Source organism: Pollicipes pollicipes, unplaced genomic scaffold, assembly GCF_011947565.3.
Source record: "Pollicipes pollicipes isolate AB1234 unplaced genomic scaffold, Ppol_2.1 Scaffold_4295;HRSCAF=5057_pilon_pilon_pilon, whole genome shotgun sequence".
Classification (NCBI taxonomy): Eukaryota; Metazoa; Arthropoda; class Thecostraca; order Pollicipedomorpha; family Pollicipedidae; genus Pollicipes; species Pollicipes pollicipes.
In genome coordinates this window covers 23,008,123-23,029,380 of record NW_023596461.1, presented here as the reverse complement: position 1 = coordinate 23,029,380, position 21,258 = coordinate 23,008,123, and the positions used below count along the sequence as shown (strand labels likewise).

The following is a 21,258-nucleotide window of genomic DNA, read 5'->3' as shown; positions in this document are numbered from 1 at the left end:
AACATGCGACGGCAGCTGAACACCGTCGAGCGCGACATCGCGCCGTGCCGCAAGGAACGGCCGACACCGCGCCGTGCCGCGAGGAACGGCCGACACCGCGCCGTGCCGCAAGGAACGGCCGACACCGCGCCGTGCCGCAAGGAACGGCCGACACCGCGCCGTGCCGCGAGGAACGGCCGACACCGCGCCGTGCCGCAAGGAACGGCCGACAACGCGCCGTGCTGTCATGAACGGCCCACACCGCTCTCTGGTCGCTGAGGCTCCCAAAACTCGACCGCCAGCCTCGTGAACGTAGGGGGACCACAGTCCATGCGCCAGGCCCTGGAGACACTGAAATCAAGCTATATGTGGCGATTCGCTGCACGGTAGAAAACAAAGATCAGCGGGAGAAATCAGCGAGAACAATATGACTGTCAGCGGTCATACATTGCCCATTAAAATAGCCTATCAGCAGCACCGTGCCCACCGAGTCAGGGGCCAGTGATACCATCTGCGTTTTACTTCCGTAGCACTCTCGTGACAACTGCGCGCCGGACGTCGGCGGTACTTTCATGGTGCCTCGCGGTGGCTTCGTGGCGTTTTCATGGGACCTGGAAGGTACTAACGCGTCACTTTTGTTCATAAGTAGTGTTTCAGTAACTGTTTCGTAGTACTGACATGGTATTGGCTGATGACCTTGTATGACGATTTCATGGACCGTGCTCCACGAGAGCTCCGATAACGTTCCGCGGGCACGAATAATCATCTGAGATTATTTTTCCTGCTGGCAGGGGCAAATGTCCTTCAGGGTAATTTTGAAACGTTCCCGACAGCTCACCTCGGCCAATGTGATCCTCCGCACGCACTCCAGCTGCCGTTCGACTGAGGCTCCTTTCTTCTTCACGGCTGGACCACTGCACCAAGGCGCGCCTAGCGAGGCGGCGGTGCGGCTCATCACGCGCAATGCAATGCGATTGGACCCTAGTTTAATCAATTAAAAAAACACACATCACACTACAGCTCGTAGCCCACTTCACCTGAAATCAGCCCCCTGCCTGGCACTGCTGCCGCCAGCTGCTTTAGCGCGGCTGCTGCAAACCAGTGTGATTCGCCTTCGGATTTCTGAGCTTGTCAAACCCAGTTATCACGCGCCCGGGTGTCCGGTTGAATGCCTTTCGCTCGGATGGGGGTCAATTTGCCCCTCCCCCTGAGATCTCCGAAACTAAAAGGGCTAGAGATACCCAATTCACTATGAGTGTTTGACTTCCGTGAACTCACTGGTGTCGAAATTTGAGGTTCTTAGGTCATGGTCCATGGGTCATATAAGGTCAAACATGGCGAACTCCAGATTGGTGCCTGAAGTGCCCCAGAACCTAGATAACTGATCCAAGCAACAGATCACTGGTGCTTACTTGAGGTCAGTGACCTTATTTGACCTTTCGGAGGTCATGGCGCCAAAATATTGCAACACTGCCTTAAGGTGTGCATTTGAATAAGTGTCAAAAATTATTATAGACAGCACTTTCCTTAAAAAAAAAATATGTTGACCTGAGATATTTTAGGTCAGTGACCTATTCTGACCCTCAAGAAATCTATGAAAAATGTATAATACGATTCCTGCTATCAGTAAATTCGAAATGACTACCAGAGACAACCGTGTCGTACCTAACCTTAGGTCAATGGAATTAGTTCATCAATTGTTGTGCTGCCTAAGAAATCATCTCAGAAATGTATGGTTTCGCCTAACACCCCGCTGTTGCATCAGATTAAGCGTTTCCCTAGAAATTGACTTTGCTAAACCCCCAGCCTGACTTTGACCTGCCGTAGATCAGTGACCTTACAAGGTACACCTAAAGTTTTGACATCAAGCGATCTGCTATTCGATTGTCTACAGCTATAGAGAATTTGGCGTGGCTAAGTCGCGCCGTTCGGAAAGCACTGGAAAAACCTGTGGAGCGTTAAATTGCCCCATCCCGAGCGCGTGTTAAGGCTGGCAGGCCGCTGGAACAAACAGAAAACGGTTAACGTTTGTTCAAAGTGTGTTGTTATTGCAAATGGGGCTCGGACTCACTTTAAAAAATTACCCCAACGTAGCAAAACCTGGTCGCACCTCCTGCCACAGATCTTGAAAACCGCTGTCCACAACAGATGGCGGCATGTACAAGTAGAACATGCAGCATTACAGCTGAAAATACACTTAGTCAAGGCGTATGACATGCTCACATAAGGCAATCCCTGAGCTTGGAACACTGGAGCACTTGGCGCAGGTTCGGTCCCAACGTGACTCATCATAACCGGAATATCCGATCGTTCCGAGGGCCAAGCTGGATCCCCATGGAAAACCACTGCCACTCAATTTGAATCCCTTGCAGCGTGTGCTGGCTTTTTCCATGTTTGGCATTTCGAAGGAGGTCCGCAGATGTCCAAATGGTTCCATCGAAGTTCACTCAGGCAACGACAAGGACGCGAAACTGTTACTAGCGACGGAGGAGCTTACTTACCGCGTGAGAGGCCAGGGTCTGTCTGTCCTTGTGACGTGATGGGATCTTGACGAGTGTCGGAAGAAAAAAATGGTTGAAGGGTTAGAAAGACATGGTGTTAGAGAGGCAAACTGGCTATGCTGAGCCAACGACCTTCAGTATGCCGGGAGGCGGTGGTTGACCGACGTTAAAGTGCTGCGCAACTATTGTCTCGGCATCACGAGTCGCGCTCATCCACAAAAGTCCCTCGTCCTGACTTTTGAGGTGGGTGCGGCTCGAAATGTTAAGCAATGCCGAAACAATCGCTGTTCCGAGTTATAACGTCGCTTAGCCAGCGCCGCCTGATGCAGTCAAGGTCGTTAGCTCAGCGTGCCAGCTTTGAACTTGTAATGATAATCATCTGTCTTATAAATTTAACGTAAGACAAGGGGGAGGGGGCGTTCCGTGAACTACGCAACTGCTGGCATCTGGCATACGATTTCCTCACGATTCACCGATCGTGCCTCATGCTTGTGTGCTTGGCACGTCACAACACAACATACCCCTGGGCGTACCCAGAAATCAGTTTCGGGTAGAAATACTCCCATCAGCATGCGCGCTCCGCCGCTGCGAGGATCGTCAGCTGACCGCCGGTAGAGAGCCGGTAGGCCACCGGTAGAGAGGCTGCGCCGGCGCGCTGTCATCGCTCCCGGCCGTACGTGCTCGGCTTCTCCTGGCTGCAGCTCTGCCTGTTTGGTGACGCACCCGCCGGCGGCATCTAACCATCTGCGATGATGCGCAGCGATGGCACGCGTCTCGTCCACAGCTTTACACATGCAGCTATAGTCAGGGGAGACCGAAAACGGGCTCAACCGACCAGTGCCGAATATCGCCCACTTGTGGGACAGGTTCACTGGTGCTGCTCATGGGCTGACTGTGCGTTACATTACGGCACCCCCTTCGACGAGTTTTGGCCATTTCATTCGAACTCGTCCAAAATCGGGTACGTTTCCAGACTGACATCATGGCTGTCGGTGCAGCTGCTGCCGTGTCAGGCTTCTGGTGTCATCTTACGATTGAGCCTGGCTATACGGAGCGTTCACATTGCCACCGTTTCGATCCTGCATCGCCATGCCATTGGACCGGGCGGGACCGGAGACATCTGTGCCCTTCGTGTTCCATCCAGTAAAAGAAAAACATTGATCATCCCCACCGTGAGCTCCTCCACAGCAGGCGGGGGGGGGGGGGGGGATGAGGAGGGACGGTGAGACCCTCCCAACTTAAGCGCAACTTCACGTTATTCCCATGGTCTTAAATGCACGGAAACGCTTTAAGGCCTTGCCCGCCTCTCGTCCCCTCTCCCCAACGGTTGATGAGCGACAGGCAACCTGGTTACGATGTATTGTGACGCGCACAACATCGCACCAAATAGAGAAGGTGCGGTCAACCGTCACCTCGCCGTTGAACGCTTGAAACGGGCCTTCATTCCGCTCATCAGAACATATGTTACGTTAATCGGAAGCCATCAAAAACCATTTCGCGTGATCCTGATTTCACGAATTAAAGCCACAGACCAAACAAACCAATGCCGCATCGGCGCGAGTGTGTGTCGATGTCATCGCACGCCTCTACAGAAGCAAGAACACCATGGTCTTGGGGAACAGCGCACGGAAACACATCAAAACGTTACAGTACACGCTTGAGCCGCTCCACCATATTGGGGTCTCAGCCACAGACTATCACAGAAGGGCATTTCACTTCCGGTGTGCACTGCAATCCCGGGGCAGTGCCCAGTGCGGCACTTACTCGTCTCCAGGGAGCTTTACTGCGAGCTACCGCAAACAGGTGGCACCCATGTGGTCATGCAGACGCGTAGTGCAACAAAAGGTAATGCCCGTCTGAGTGGGCCAAAGAAAAACAGAAAATAATCAGATAACCCATTAAACCCACGGAGAAAATCCATTAAGCCATGGAGAAAGCCAAAGGTCCCACACGTTCGGTCCCATTGGCAGAAATTTCGCTCCACATGTCATGTCAGCGGAAATATACATAGACCGAATACTGATATCACATAACACGTACTTCGAAAACGCCCGAACGAATGCATTTCAGTCGGTCGGAACAGATTCCTGCGTGGGACATTGATCCAGGAGACAAAGCACATTGACAATACATCTGACTGCGCCAAGGCAAGGCAGTATTGCCTGTGCCACCCCCATGGCTTGACTAGACACACATGCAGCCTGGGGGCGTGCATTTCAGCTGCACGGGGCTGTCCATGTCCTGGGTTTTACTCGCAGGCAGCGTGGCCCCAAAACGTGGTCCCAATGTTTCTAACGATATAAAAACGGAGCCCCTGACCACTCGCCTCTCTATATCCCTGATTGGGGGCCACTTACGGCACACAGACAGGTGGCTTTAAAACGTACCTTCACCAGAGAGCGTACAAAGCACTCTCCGCAAGTCATGATCAGGCCAACATGTCGCAAAATGCTATAAAACATCCGACAATGAGCCAGCAGCCTGACACGTGTGATCGCCGGGCATACCTCACAACAGACAGGAAGCCCAGATATCAGCCGGCACGAGTGCAAATGAGGTCAACCAAAGAAAGCAGAATCCATGCGCCAAACTGCTGACCAATAACCATTTGGCACAGCGCTGTGAGAACTTAAAGTCATCTTAAGAACTTAAAGTCATCTAAGTCATCTTAAACGGTTCGAAGCCTTAGGGACCAGCTGTTCTGGATGTATGAACATAAAAGTGCGTCGGGAAGGGATTCTGCCCAAAAAGGCTGAAGCGCCAAGGACAGCTTCCAATCTGCGTGAGAGCAACAGCAAAACGCGCCTTGAACGCTGTGACATCAATGGCTAACCTAGAGCCAATCAATGTGGGCCACTGAAGAATTGATGCATCATTACAGCATATTTAAATGCGATCTAATCTAAGACAATGGAAGTAAAGCTAGATGAACCCCGAAATAAATTAGCATGTGATGTAATTGTCATTTAACCACAAGTCCCTTACGAAACAGCCAAAGCTCCACTATTTTCTGACGATCGACAAGCGTATAAACACGCTGTCACGGGTGCATGGCTCTGCGGCAGTGAGCACACACATCTCGCACTGAGCGGAGGGCTTCCAAGTCCGGGCGGCGCCGGGTCACACGACGCCCGTCGCCGTTGACGCGCTCGCCAGACTGGCCACAGAGCCGTCCGGGTCGCGAGAGAACGCCGGCAGCGTGACGGCGGCGCTGGCTGGCACGCCCAGCAGCACGCGCAGCCGGTCGGCCAGCGCACCTAGGCCACGGCCGTGCGTGCGCGCCACCTCCAGCAGCACGTCCGGCAGCAGGCACACGACGACCAGCAGCAGCTGTAGCAGCCAGAGCGTCGGCGACAGCGACAGCATCTCGTACACCCACGCCATCGTGTCGTTGCTCACGAAGGGCCTGCGGCGGTGCGGAGGTCAGACTGAGGCGGGCGACTGGGAAAGGGCCGACTGGCGAGCTGTTTGACGAGCTGAGCGCTGTTGCGTCGCGTTGGCCACTCAACCGGCGACATCCGTGCAGGTTTGCACAATTACATTTCCCTACCCTTACACATTACATTACACGATTACACAACTACACATTCACATTACACGATTACGCCCCGAGCCCACCATGCAGCGTACGACGTTTTGTTCATCGGCTCGTGCTGTTAAGTCGAAGCCGGTACTGAGCAAACTTGGTCAAATATTATGTATATGATGATGTGATAATGCCGATCTTATGTAACTCAAATAAGCTTCATGGCGATGTAGGTTTGAGCTGATGGGACACTCACAGTCGGAGGAGCGAGTACACGGACGTCAGCCCCATCATCGCAATGCCGCCGAAGAAGCAGACGAAGAACATCCAGGTCATGTAGCGACTCATGATGATCATCTGAAAAGTGACCAGCAAGCGTGACTTGGCAAGTGTCCGCATCACGTTCACCAGACATACACTTGGAAGATTCAGTGAGAGGTTAGCCTTGTACACACCTCGTATGTATGTGTATCGCTCTGCATTCTGCTGGGCACCTCACAGCACGCGGATCTCGATATGTACTATGGCAATATAAGTTTAGGAATACGTGCAAATTATGAGCGTCGCTTTGTCTCAAAAACCAAGCGATCAACGAGGCTCGAATACCTTAATGTTGACGACGAGAACGATGGTTTGACAGATGACGCTGCCAAAGGCGTACACGCCCATCATGCGGCCTGACTGCAGCAGGATGGGGTCCTCTTTCCAGACGTACCACACCAGAAAGTAGGGCACGCCGGCGTGCCATAGTCCTGGGGGGGGGGGGGGATTGACGCAGGTTAGAGGTGCTGGGCACAACGCAACGCCGATCGGCCAAAAATGCTCATTTTCTGGCGGTCACGGAAATAGGCGGTTCTGGAGAACCATGTTATATGTGCCTTAAATGAAAAAAAACTGAGTAGACGGTGTGGACGACATCGGCTGAATAAGATCTCTAGCACTTCCATGTCGAGAAACGTACTAACACGGACAAACATTTGCCTTAACTCGTGGGGACGAATGCTAGATTTCCCAAAAGCATAGGGTTTTGCTGCCTGTTGGCAATGGGCTTTAGCGGCCTTTTGATGATTTGAATCTCATAAAAGGGATGGAGATAGCGCTGGCCTGCTATGCAATAACGTTGGTTTGATATCCTTGACCAAATACGTGTTTTATGTTATGACATTCCACCAGACCGACGTTGTCAGACCGCACGGTGCGTAAGCCGACCACAAAAACTGGTCGACTTAGCCCTCGAATAGAGCATCCGGCATACGGCAATCAGATACCGTTTAAAATACGTGTCAAAATGGCACATGCCGTATAGGCATTTCACATGTCACACATTTAACGAAGTCGTATCCCCATGCTGTCAGCTCCTGCGTCTGACCATCGTACACCAAGAAGCAACTATCACTAACAAGAATGTAAAACCCTCATTTAAATACATCGGGAAATAGGAAATGTCGTAGATCCTGTCCAATACTATCATAGATTTCCGTCCCCCCGCAGATAAATTGTATCATATACATATATGGTGATGATGTTTAACCCTGCTGACCGACCTAGCAGCGTCCACTTGGTAAACTCGCTCCAGCCGAGCATCACGTTTCGCCCGAAGCGCCGATAGATGTCAGGCCGAGCGGTCAGCGTCTCAGCAGTGATGTCCTGCTCCAGAATGCCGTAGGCCAGGGGCAGAGCCGCCGTGAAGAACACGTTGTAGAAGGTGAGGTAGAAGCTGTCGTACAGACTCTGCAAGGCAAGTCAAGTTTGCGTTACGTTGTTCGAAACCACCTTTTTAAAGAACTCCTCTTCAGCCAAGTCGTGCAACGGCGCCGAATTTCAGCGTACTGAGCTCACGTCAAACAAGGCGGTTTGAATTGATTCCGGGAACAGTGCCCATAGAGTTGATCTCAGATAAAACGGCCTCCATGCAACCTGAATGGAGGGCATCACAAGGGCAAGCATGGGACATTTCAAGCTACTGTGACGCTTTACCGAGTAATCGACCAACTAAACATTGCGACGAATCCGGGAGTACTGTGTTTATTTTATCTCAAAAGACTCATTCATAAGTGTAGCCGATCTGACCTCGACTCGCAATCCATATCACCCAGACCCTGACTCACTTGTGAATCAATAGATCGTGCCATAGATATGCTTTGTCCCCCATGTTTGGATGGACATCCAATCACATTTGGAACATGCATCATGAACGGACGCTGTCCATTCGGAGTCCACTCAGTCAAAAATAGCGTGACCTGCAATGCTGCAGTGCCTTCCCCGCACTTAGTCACCTCGAGGGCTGGGTGGTGGATTCCCACCCGCCTGGCCAAGTACACATACAGCCCTGCATACTGCTTACCATGGTGGAGAAGAGGTTGCTGAAGGCGAAGAACAGCTGCGGTGTTATGAAGGCCACGTTCTTGTAAAACGAGTACTGGACGAGGTTGGCCAGGCGCACGTAATACCAGTGGCCGTGCACCAGCAGGATGCGGCTGAGGAAGCGGAAGCGGCCCAGCGAGAAGTCGGAGCAGCGGGCCGCCTGTCGTCCCTCGCGGCCCACCAGACCTGGCGGCGGGGCGAGGCGGCACTGGTCACCGGCCGCGCCACCACATCGGAAACTTATCATTTCCTCATTAGACAGGATCTAGCAATCCCTTGGGATTAAACGCTAATACAGCTAAAATACATTTCCACCCTCACTTTACTTCCAAAGACATTTTCGAATTTGCCGTTATAACAATTTCCCTACCAAGCTCACACAACAAATCCTTAAATTCCAATGGGAATAATAGCATAAATCAAACTAAGGTGCCGAATGATTCTTCTTTGCCTCTTTCTCCTGCCACCTAAGGACCTAAGGACCCTGCTACCTAAGGACACCAAAAATATGCCGAAGTCAATAGCTTTTCCATAAAAAATAGCAAGCGATCGGAAAAGTGGTTGTTTGGCTGACCGGAAAGCGAATGTTTTGAAAACATTTTATAAAGGTTCGAAATACCACCGGCGCAGATCGTGTTCGGGCGCCCAAAACCAAATGTTTTAAAACACGGAGCTGCATCGCCGTTTTTACCCCTTTTAAAAAAGGTCGCTTTCGTTCTACAACTTTTTCAGGTGACTTGAGCGTCGCTTCATACCCAACACGAGGGACGAAACACGGCTCCTAAATAGATATGAAGTGAAGTTCCACACATGGCTCACACAGGCTTTCAGCGAGAGTGAGAGATCAGTAGCATTCACCCTTCTTTCGTCATTCATGCTTCATCCCGCATCCCCGCAGAACCCCGTCTACTGGGGGCAAGCTGCATGTATCATCTGCGCATGGGTGTGCCACCCAGCAGGAGCTCCGCCAGTCAATACACATACCCTGAAGGGGGGTCCCAGCGCAGGCTAAGTCACTGTAACAAAGCTTCCAGATGCATGCAGTCTTGCCCGCCAGTATCAACACTTCCTCATCTCATGGTGCGAATACAGCACTCCAATGGAAACGGCGCTGATACACGCGTGATAATAAAAAAATCCGTAACATATGGTGAAGCAACGCACCATGCAGGTTCCTCCTCGATACTTCTCCACACCATGTGGGATATCACAGTGTCGGCTTCTTCAGTTATATTCTCCACATCGTGGTGGAAAGTCCATAAGCTGACATTCAGTTTGGCATTCCCAGGCCAACGCCACATTTTTCGCTGTCAGTAAGCAGTCAAAAATGGGGCTGTTTGGTTGTGCTAGGACATGCTACGCACTGCTATCAACTCACTTCATTTTGTTACTTTCAGCTGCCTCTTCCTTTCATGTTTTTCTTTTTCATTCCTACAACGTCTTCAGTAGAACGCAGAAGTTTGTGGCATTTCCTTGCGGTCACCTTATTGCACCCCGTCAACCTTTCAGCACCATACATCACCCAGGAGCGGTTGCACGGGTCGAGTTGTGGGAGACATATGAGACAGATGTCGGCCTCACCAGATAAAAACATTTATAAACTTCTTACTGGTACTGACAGTCAACATTTTTAATAAAGTATTCCTTTATGTCGTCAAATATTCTGTAAAACACCGTTCACCAAATGCGCGTAAAATTTCGAAGTGAAGCGCACATGCGGGGACGCAGCAGCAGGATAATATAGTGAAGAATTTAACCATGGCTTCAGTGAGGAACGCAGCGTGTACTTGCTCATGTGACAGCCGCTGGCCAACACCAGCCTTATCTGTGGTGCTGAGCGCAGAAAAGTTGCACAGGCAGATGAAGGGGTCGCTGGAGGTGATTCCGGGAAAGGCTTAATGAGGACCAAGGTTCGCATAGTTATTACTTAAGTTAATCTCACTCAGGTTAGTTGACCACCTCATTAATTGACAACAAACTGTCTGTGACGCTCCAACACACACATCTCCAGGCACTCCAGGGCTGTATCCAATTTATTTTTCTTCCATTTATGGCATCCAAGTCAGTCACCAAGTCGGTCACTGGTGTCCTCCAGACAGGTGTTCAAATAAAGAAAGTCTGGACCATTAGCATGGGTCCGAGAGTTCTCCCATCATGAATGGTCCCAAATATCCCGAGGTCTCGTAAGGCTGGATCGACCCAAAACGAACTGCATAACGTATAGCACAAAACAGATTAAGTCAATTTTCAATGCGTTTCCAGTGTGCCAGACCTTCCGAACTCAGGTGCTGTGAAATTTGGATATCAAAGGAAGTATCCCATCTTTTTATGCTTTTCACTTAGTGTTACATCAGACGCGTACGATTTTAACAGCAATATCAGAGTTCTCAAAAATCCTTCTGCATACCTCAAAATTTCGATTTGAAGTAGCCAACGGTCGGCCATGCGAGATAAATCTCACTTAATTCCTGCTCAGCACTACAAAAGTTACACATTTCATTTCCCTTGCTTTTGCAACGTGTGTGTTCTGTAATGTTTGCAACACACTTGTAAGTCAAAATGCTTGTGTAATGAATGCCACGAAAGATGGAGATTCTGTTCAGACAAAGGATGCATGCGAATATGAAGCTATTACTCCGTGAACTCAACGAAACATACTAGGACATTAATTTCTTCCCCACGGCGTTTACCACTGGTTCAAATGTAAACCAATACGCTTCCCGGTAGCAGGTCTTTGCCCGCTGAGCCGATTACACAGCGCTGACAGCGTAATTTGGACTCGCAAATGACTGAAATGGATATCCTTTATTATGTCTTGACGGTGCTGCGCTGTCACTACCCAGTGCTATCTTGAAGCGTGACTAGTCCTGAGCTTTTACTAGAGTATGTTTTGAAATTGTCCGAAGATGGGACATTCGATTCGCCCTAACTACCGTCGTGATGGGGAGAGGAGGTGGTGCACACACACCCTCCCCATACTTTTCTGAGGATGTCTCGCCAGCACGCGGTTCCAACAAGCCCAAATTGTGCACAAATTCTGGGGCATTGCGTGTGCTTCGACTAGAAAACCGCGTCTCTATCATGTCTGGAATCTGAGTAGCCACGATCTTTAGGAACACTGCACGGCGACGTTCGGCTGGCGCGGCGGAGGCCGGCGACCGACAGGGTCGCCGATGGTGCGCGGCGGGCCGACACTGTTATGTTCTCGGATATCAATATCAGAAGCATAGGCTCAAAAACACACGACGCTTGATATCGATGTGCTCAAATTACACACGGATCACGTCTGTGAAATTTTATGTCGTGACACAGCATGGTGTTAGAAATATTGGCATGTAAGGTTGCAAAAGTTTGATTTTCAAATGGCTCAAAACATTGACTTTTGACCTGACCTGGCGGGTTACTCTCGCGGACCTAGCTAAATAAAATTTATAAGCAATCATGCGATTTCGTTTAGACAATACCAGTTTTCCACGAAGGGCTCACCTTAGTTTAGAAAGGGCAGGGGGTTACATCGATCGAATGCCCGACATCCTATCGGTCCGCATTATGAAAACGGCAAACCAGGGTAACGTTTGATATTATGTTATTCCTCCCTACCATCGTATTTCACACGGAACACTATAGAGTTCGAGCCTGATGAAAACTGGACATTTGATATCAGTCATAAAGTGATGAAAGCCATCTAGATTTGTATTTACGAGGCAGGCCTCGGGCCACGAGCTATATCATGGGGGCCGCCGGTTATATCCGCATGTACCAAAAAATAAAAATAAAATAAAATAAACAGTGCAATTAGGCATCGGCTGACAGAGGTCACTGACCGAAGCCGACGTGTGCCTCCTGGATCATGGAGACGTCGTTGGCGCCGTCTCCAATGGCTGATGTTACCGGCCGCTCCTTGGAGTACTTGACCAGCTTCACCACCTGCCGATGAACGTCACGACGTTAGCAAGGAAGCATGTAGATGTCACAATGGTAAGATATCACAGACGCGTGAGATGGCACTGATGATTCTGTTGGGACACACGCTCTATCTACCCCTTCCTCACGCTCCTACAACTTCGCGGCTGAAAACTAAGGCATGAGATACATCGGAGCACGCTACCTGCATTATATCGACTCATCGCTCAATAACGTATCGCTAAAACAGCCCTGGCTTTATGGTTTCTCCATGTTTACCAAACGCCGCCAAACGCCAGACCCAGGTAGTCGTTGCAAGACCACGGTAACCGGACCCGTTATTCAGGGTCATCGTCGCTCAGGAGGAAAGCGCGCATGATTTTGGGCTACCTTGGTCGATCCCTCTGATCCGTCATCATTTGGGTGCAGATTACATAGCACTGGACATGACATAGCCTTGCTCTGTGCACATAAAACAGCACACATCGGACACAACTGATCGGTTCGCCATGGATTGACTCAATTATTGCTCATCCGACTACTCTAAAATGTGACCTCTTATCGGTACGGTGTCGGGCGGTCTTCGGTGGCACCGCCACGAGGAGCGTAGCAACTCCAGTGTTCCGCCACTATCGGTGGCAACGGACCCCACCCACCTCTGCCTTCTGCATGGGCGACATGCGGCAGCAGACCACCGCCTGACACCTGGTGGCGACTCCCAGAAGCTGGTGCCGGGTGGCGCTGTTGTGCAGCGCCGCCGAGAGGCTCTCACCGTCCATGACCAGGCCGAAGTTGTTATACGGCTGCCCGTGCGTCAGCGCACTGAAACATACCGGGGCAGCCTGAAGGACCGCGCTGAAGTACTGCTGAAGGACTGGAGGTGAAGGACCGCGCTTCCTCAGTCGACGGGGCGCCGCCGCCTGCGGACGGACACGGAACAGCCCAGCCCGGCCCGGCTCATACACAAACATGACTAGTTGGACGAGCAGGTGCGGAGCTGCAGACGCTTCGGGGTGATGAGCAGGGCAGCCGCACCGGCTACTTGTGACGCTAATTCCGCTTGGAAGCAATATGAAAAATCCTTGTTAGTAGCTCCAGAGTTTCTGATCTAGTATAGCTGCTGTTATTTACTTGACATATGTTCGAGTGTTTGACGGCAGCTGACAGATCACCAGGCACTCCCCGACCAGCACATGTCATCCGCGAGACTGTGGCACAGTGTTGACGTCCAGGACCTGTCCCTTGGGGTACCGCACCGCCCCAGCGAGACTGCCTCGCGCCCAAGCCAGGCACTCACTCGAGGTCCTTCAGGACCTGCTGCACCGCGGGCACCGAGCGACAATGCACCAGCTCCAGCAGGGTCGTGCCTCGCTTGAAGTGGCCGCAGGATGTGGCGACGTTGACCGCCGTCTCCACCTTGTCCCCCGTCAGCACCCACACCTGGCGGTTCCGCAAGTGTGGCCACGAGTCAATGCACTGTTGGCTGCAAGACCATCGCCTTTCAGGCACAGATCGCGGCCAGCATTAGGCAAGCGGAGGAAGCGGTCAGCAAAACGAAAGAATACAGCAACTAGGTAGATTCCTAGTCTTAACCATGAAAAGTGATCAGAGTGAAGCGGACGGAACAAAGAAAAAACGAACGACAAGAGACACACCGCAAAGATTTGGGAACAAGCTTTAGCGGAAATGTAAGTCAACGCTCCAAGCGCTGTCAGGTCCAGGTCTCCAACAGTCACACCGCTGTGCTGGGCCTGACAAACCACGGTCGCTGGTGTGGCGCTCCCGAGCCTCGCCGCCCACACGCCACCGTCGGACGTCCCACCTTGACGCCGGCGGCGCGGAGCGTCTCCAGCGTCTCGGGCACGCCCTCCTGCAGCCGGTCCTCCACACCGGTGGCCCCCAGCAGCTCCATGTCCGACTCGATCTGTGAGCTCACGGCCTGAGAAGCACACCGGCACAGGACGTCACGGGCGAGAGCTGTAGGCACGGGCCCTTGGTCGGACGTGAGCCCGCACAGGACGTCACGGGCGAGAGCTGTGGGCACGGGCCCTTGGTCGGACGTGAGCCGGCACAGGACGTCACGGGCGAGAGCTGTGGGCACGGGCCCTTGGTCAGACGTGAGCCGGCACAGGACGTCACGGGCGAGAGCTGTGGGCACGGGCCCTTGGTCGGACGTGAGCCGGGGGGTTGCGCTTAGTCGGACTTAAGTCTGAAAGCCGTGGGCTAGGGACCGGTACTAATGCAAGTGTTGTGGTTGCGAGTTGCGGTGAAACTGCTGAAGTAGTGGAGATCGAGCATACTTCATGGCGTTGCCTAAATATTGCGTTGAAAGCTCTTCGCGTGAATGGCACTCAAGCTACCCATGCGCTGCTTATCACAAAAATTACGAATCATCGAATGTTAATTGGTCATTCGAAGGCAAATAACCCAAATCAAGACAGGGCGCATGGATACTGACAGGGAAGCCCGATGCACAAAGAGTGGCTTGCAGCAAACTGAGTCGATGATGTTATAGGAGGCAATACGGCCATGTTTGTCCACAACAGCCGTGAACGATCTGATCAACATGATCTGTGAACAGGTGATCTCAGAAATCCATTCAATCAAAAGGCTTGGACCAAATCCTCAAGATAAAACAAAAAACGTCACCAATTAAAATGTTCTTTCTTCACAGTTTCAAACTAGAACTATTTAATCTAGAGTGACAAATGTTCTCTTCATGGTGTACAAATCTCATTTGACGGTTTTTGCCATGACATTTCTCACCAGATTTGTTCACGCCACTCCGTGAAACAAGGGGGCCGGGGGAAGCCGTGGCTTCGCATGGCCCACTTCTTACATTTCGTTTAAAGAAGCCTTAGGCCAATGATGTATACACTGACCACTGCCCCATATCGTGATGCAGTGCATGCATAAACTTTCAAGAGTGATCTAATTATCATGTGCTATGCCGTTCCTACCTCATGCTTTCATTGTCCAAACGAGAAAGAAAACCATTTCCAGGCGTCGCGACGTGGCGAAGTGTCACGCGTTCAAATGTTAGTGTGAACTGAACAGCATGGTAAATACCAGGGTTATGTAACGGTTATGCAAGGTCATGAGGATTCCGTAAAGGGTTTTGAGGCAAAACGAGGGTTATGGAAACGGGAAATAAGACCGTCTGCAGACCTCGTGAAGAGACAAAGTGCGACGCATTCCACTGGTAGTGTAAACTGAGCCGTATGATAGGCTAGACGTGAAGGCCTGAGCGGTTGGTAAATGACATCTCAGCGCGAGTACTTAAAGGGACGTAAATTTTTGAATCGTAAATTTTTGAATCGTAATAAATCGTAAATTTTGAACGTAAATTTTTGAATCGCCCATTTGATGGGGTAAGTTCGCACCAGGATATTAAAGAGGTGCTGGTTCTGGATTGCCTGCCAATTTCATTAACTTGATGGTTATTTAATAGTAAATGTCGGGTCATGGTAACTGCCCCCGATGTAAGGCACATCGTTTCGACCAACTGCGGCGGTTCTTCAGAGTTTATCACAAGGAGATCTCACTTGTGACGAAAGAATTGGGTATCAAGTTGTTAAGAATGCCATTCCACTGTCATGAATGCAGACAACACAAAGACATTCCACAGAACCCCTCTACGTGGCATTCATGACGTAACAGCTTTTCCGCGAATAGCCGTGGCATGTTGCGTTGTAAGTCTGCTTCCCAAGCGTTTCTGTCTCCCGAATTAAATTCCGCTACACATTGGGCATAAATGCAGATAGTAGCAGATCGCACATTATTTTACAGATGGGTTGGGACCAGGTATTAGTATCACGGATGGAATAATTGTTCGAGCCATCGTCCTCGTCTGGTGTTTTAGTAAGGTTACGACGCATCGGTCAGTTAGCTCTTCGGCCTTAACCATGTAATCCCAAAAAGAGCTGGATGGTGCTTGGTTTTCAATCGAGTATGCGTCACAACTCGAATTTTCTCCTTGAATCGATATAACTCGAACCGGGGTCTCCTGGCTACCAGTCAAGTGCTCTATCAGCTGAGCCACCAGGTAGCCGGCTCCAGTCAAGTGCTCTATCAGCTGAGCCACCAGGTAGCCGGCTCCAGTCAAGTGTTCTATCAGCTGAGCCACCAGGTAGCCGGCTCCAGTCAAGTGCTCTATCAGCTGAGCCACCAGGTAGCCGGCTCCAGTCAAGTGTTCTATCAGCTGAGCCACCAGGTAGCCGGCTCCAGTCAAGTGCTCTATCAGCTGAGCCACCAGGTAGCCGGCTCCAGTCAAGTGTTCTATCAGCTGAGCCACCAGGTAGCCGGCTCCAGTCAAGTGTTCTATCAGCTGAGCCACCAGGTAGCCGGCTCCAGTCAAGTGTTCTATCAGCTGAGCCACCAGGTAGCCGGCTCCAGTCAAGTGCTCTACCAGCTGAGCCACCAGGTAGCCGGCTCCAGTCAAGTGCTCTATCAGCTGAGCCACCAGGTAGCCGACTCCACCAACTGTTCTTTCCGTTTAGTAAGGGCGACATTTTGTTCCAAAGATTGCGGGGCGAGGGGTGCGACCGTGTCACGCGGTGATGCAACACGGTGGTAGCTGGTGCAGCCTGGTCACCACCCGCTTGCCCACTGACCATTACAGACGATCCACATAAACACGATCTGCGGCGCTCGAACCTGCGGCTCATCACAAAACGGCTGGTGCCAGTCGCCCTACCATCTGGGTTACAGGGCTACACCTGCTAATTAAAAGACCCCCTCTTCAACAAACGACCATCGATCCTGGTGAAACCCTCCGATTCCATCAGCATACAGGTCGACCTCGAACTCCATGGAGCGACACCAGCTCCCCTGGGGCAGGCGTGCGTACTGACCCGGACGGCCTCCTCGCGGTTGTGCAGAGCAGCCCGCGCCCTGTTCAGCTCCTGGGAGAGCTGGTCCAGCTGACAGCGGCTCAGCTCGCGCCAAGCGAACACCAGCGTGCGCAGGCCCAGCTGCAAGGGGTGGCGCGGCTGGTCAGTCGGTGCCGCGCGAAAGGCGTGTCTGATCAAACATGAGCTCGTGGTGATCAGTGAGCTGTGGCCGCACACCAAGTGGTGCTTTATTTCAACTAGCGTGCAGACTGCTTAAACATTTGGGCGAGCTCGCTAGGTGTCTGAAGCCCTTTACCCAGTACAGCACTTGCAAGTCACTGCAAGGTACAATCTCTTCAACTCAACTCAGAGCTAAGAAAAACATCAGCGCACGGACGATACCAGACATTGTGTCAAAACGGTACCGACTGGAAGCCTTTTTTCCTCTGCACTGCACAAAAAACGCGATTTGTTCATAAATTATCTGCATATAACACAAGACTGTGACCGTGCCACGAGCACCTGAACGAATTATGGAGTGACTACAGAGCCTTACAAACACGCTGACTCATTAACGGTACTTAACTCGGATAGAATCAGGCAATCATCACAAAAACATTGTTCAAATCATCACTAATCGAATTTCGAAGAAGTTTAATGCTCCAAAGGTCATAAAGAGGCACGGATGAATTCATGCGTAGCTGAAAATGAAGTCGCTGTCAATTACCGGTTCTCATTTTATACGTGCCATGAAATAAAGTTCCAAACGTAGGTAATAAAGTTGGACACGTTAACACACTGTAGCGGTCAAGGTTTCCTGTCAGTTCAAAAGAAACAACTAAAAATCTTCTTTCAGGACTGCATGACCTGGTACACAGGAAGTATACACATAAAAACACAATGGTCCCGTAATATATACAGCAGCGTACGACACGCATTCGTACATCTGCACTGTATCTAAGAAGCCGCGCCACATGTTAGCTGGGCTCTAGCACGTATTCTACCACACACGGTAGAGCCAGGTATCACCAAACGTGGCCAGCCACCGCGCCGTGGGACTCACCGCATAGGCTCAGGTGCGCGACAAAAATGTGTTCACGTAAAAGACGTTGGCGTTCGTTACTTCGCGACAGGCCGTCGGGCGGCAAGCAAAACGCACCACCAGGTGCGAAATGAAATGTCCTGCGGTATACGGAATGCTCAGAAGTGCCGTCTTTACCCCGCCTTTGAGTGCACGCAGGCCAGTGATGAGACGGGCCGGGCTGATGATCGGGACACCTGGGCTGATTCACCGTCACAGAGAGGTTTGAATGGCGCCTCTTGCCCTCAGCGGGTGACGGCGCCACATGACGTAGGAGCAACATGCGGCAACAAATATTCCAACATTCCGTACCACGTTCATCCGCACATTTGTTCCAATCAGCCCGATAACTGGCCATGTCAGGGGTATACAACGCCTGACATCTGCGGACGCCGCGGAGTCCGGACGCGCGCGGCTTACTAAGGCGTAGTAGTTGACGTGTTGAACGGTAGTCAGCTTGTCACCGGCAGAGCACTGGCTGAGCACCGCGCTGTCGGCGCCCTTGCAGAGCACCATGACACGGCCGCTGGCATCCTCCACTATCACCGACATTCGCTTCCGGTCTGCGAACGGCAGCGAACGGAATGTGCAGCGCTCTGCGCGGCCCCGCAGCGGCGCGCGTGCGCTCACACGGTCAGGCCCTGGGTGGCATCGGGTGCGCGGGGTTTTGTGCTCCTATGCGGCCACACGGGAACCGCTGCACGTCTGCGGAATGTTGCCAGGGCACTCCAACAACAAGTGCGGGTATCACGTCCACGAGCTCCTGCGACTAAGCTCCGAAGGACGCCGCGCGACGCCAGGACAGTAACAGGCCGTGCGCTAACAACGCACGCACGCAGGTACTCACACTTGCAAAGGGCAACATACGGCGCCATCTGTTGGATTGCGGTGCGGTGCGGGCTTAGAAAGGAAGCTTAACAATGCAGACTTATTAAAACGTTACATAAGGACGTCCACATACGTGGCGTGTTGGCCAGACGTATTGCTGCTGTTCAGCAATTAATCTCGCATTGTAGGTCCACGCCGTGACGTGACACCTGTGTCGCATTAGCGACAGTGGTGCTGAGAGCGGTGACGCGTTTTGAGGTCGGTCGGGCGGTTTTGTTTCGAGACGGTGCAGTCACAAAGGGAAAGTATGTTATTAATGATCATGGCGCGAAGCGCATCTAGTCAAAAACTTGCATCAAAGGAACACAAAACCACTCGGTTTTTGCCCTTAAGACAGTACAGGGGACACACTGCACCAAAAATAAATCCACCAGCGCAGGGCACCAACTGGCCGACGTCACGCAAAAATGTCTGCAAGCCATCCCGATGACCGATTGCCATGTTGTGGACGGCAGCGAGTGAAGGTCAGGAGAAGGTCGCGGCTCCGCGTGGATGCCGGACCAGCCCCCCCCCCCTCCCCGCCCCTTGACTCGCGCCCACTCAAGATGGAGCGGTGACCTTGAGGGGAGCGGCGAGCCTCGCTAACCCCCGCCCCACGGCGGCGGGGGCGGGTGACCGTGCCAGTCGGCCCGCTGGCGTGTTCGCCATCCGCTGCTGAATCGTTCTGGGCGTTACCCGAGAAGTCCGCAAGTTCAGGATTCGAGGGATTTCAGGAGCAGAATTTGCTCCCCGTGCGTTAAAACGCAAGAAATGCGAAAGGGGCGAGATGAGCACGTGTAGTGCCACGCACAATGAGCGCACGCGCGTGTTCGATCAACGTTTGCATCAGTACGCACGAGATGGCGCTGGTATGCTGTCGCTTTCAATCGTGGGCATACCGCCAGCACTAATGGATGCGATTCAGAACGCTGTCCAACGCAAACAACCGCAGTTTATTGGCGGCGCTGTTATCTTCACTGCGCACGTACACGTGACGGATACTTACCCGGGTCAAATTCGAGCACGTTCAGTCGCCTGTAGCGTCGCACTTCGCCCCTGACTGTGATCTTGCACACGTCATCGGTGATTCCACCGAACACGACGCCGAACCTGCAACGGCAGACCTTCGTGACAGCTGTACGCGACACAATCCTGACATCACATTCCATGTTTCGCCACCAATTGAAATAATCGCTGCCGCGCGAAATAATCGCTGCCGAGGAGTGAGGGCGGCAGGCCGTGCTTCTAAGCATAAACGTGCAGTCACACAGCTGTCTCGTGTCTGCCTTTGAATATGTGGAACATAACATTGGGTTATTTGGAGCGTACAGCCGGCAGCACATAACGTTTATTATAAAACGTGCCGTCAGCCTCTGAGTGTGCTTGCGTGTTGTGAGCCTTGCGCGCTGTCGCGCTGAGGGCTGTGTGGAATCTCGGGCGCCATTTTAAAGTGCCTCGTCTTTTAATTTCACCGCCATACACGGACATTTTCACATTGGAGTTTGTTCCTGCAGCTGCATGCACACATATACACAGGTGAGACAGGCGTGCTAAAAATAAAGTACGGCCGCATGCGACGATACCAGAAATTAATTCCACATGTTCAAAAGCTTATCTACACGCACACGCAGCACGCACGCACACACTCACATGTAAATATATATATATATATATATATATATATATATATATATGTGTGTGTGTGTGTGTGTGTGTGCGTGCGTGCTGCGTGTGCGTGTAGATAAGCTTTTGAACATATGGAATTAATTTCTGGTATCGTCGCATGCGGCCGTACTTTATTTTTAGCACGCCTGTCTCACCTGTGTATATGTGTGCATGCAGCTGCAGGAATATATATTATAGATATTATATATATATATTATTATATATTATATATATATATATAATTATGGTGTGTGTGTGTTGTGTGGGTGTGTGTGTGTGGGTGTGGTGGGTGTGTGTGTGGGGGGGTGTTGTTGTGCGCGTGTGTGTGTGTATGAATGGGTCGTCCATACATCACATATATTATATACATGCGATATGTCATAATTTTTCAATATATATAGATGGATATGTATCTCTCTCTCTCTCTCTCTCTCCTCTTCTCTCTCTCCTCTCTCTCTCTCTCTCTCTCTCTCTCTCCTCTCTCTCTCTCTCTCTCCTCCTCTCTCCTCATCTCTCCTCCGCTCTCCTCCCTCTCGCTCC

At 51.5% G+C, this 21,258-nt stretch overlaps 1 protein-coding gene across 2 annotated transcripts in view; it reads right to left on the bottom strand.

The window, feature by feature from the left end:
* Positions 1-3,628: 3,628 nt before the first annotated feature.
* The window catches only part of LOC119096320 (putative phospholipid-transporting ATPase IF), a 57,770-nt gene continuing 40,140 nt past the window's right edge, over positions 3,629-21,258 (bottom strand). Inside the window, exons 13-24 of one of the 2 annotated variants that reach the window (XM_037219159.1) lie at positions 20,060-20,163; positions 18,607-18,749; positions 17,127-17,246; positions 14,096-14,212; positions 13,571-13,713; positions 12,930-13,095; positions 12,195-12,297; positions 8,351-8,556; positions 7,551-7,737; positions 6,613-6,758; positions 6,263-6,363; positions 3,629-5,886 (exon numbers count right to left, since the gene is read on the bottom strand). In XM_037219159.1, coding sequence (XP_037075054.1) covers positions 5,601-5,886; positions 6,263-6,363; positions 6,613-6,758; positions 7,551-7,737; positions 8,351-8,556; positions 12,195-12,297; positions 12,930-13,095; positions 13,571-13,713; positions 14,096-14,212; positions 17,127-17,246; positions 18,607-18,749; positions 20,060-20,163 — 1,822 coding nt within the window. In that variant the 3' untranslated portion in view covers positions 3,629-5,600. The remainder of the gene's footprint in view (positions 5,887-6,262; positions 6,364-6,612; positions 6,759-7,550; positions 7,738-8,350; positions 8,557-12,194; positions 12,298-12,929; positions 13,096-13,570; positions 13,714-14,095; positions 14,213-17,126; positions 17,247-18,606; positions 18,750-20,059; positions 20,164-21,258) is intronic. The other variant, XM_037219158.1, reaches the window with a different exon arrangement.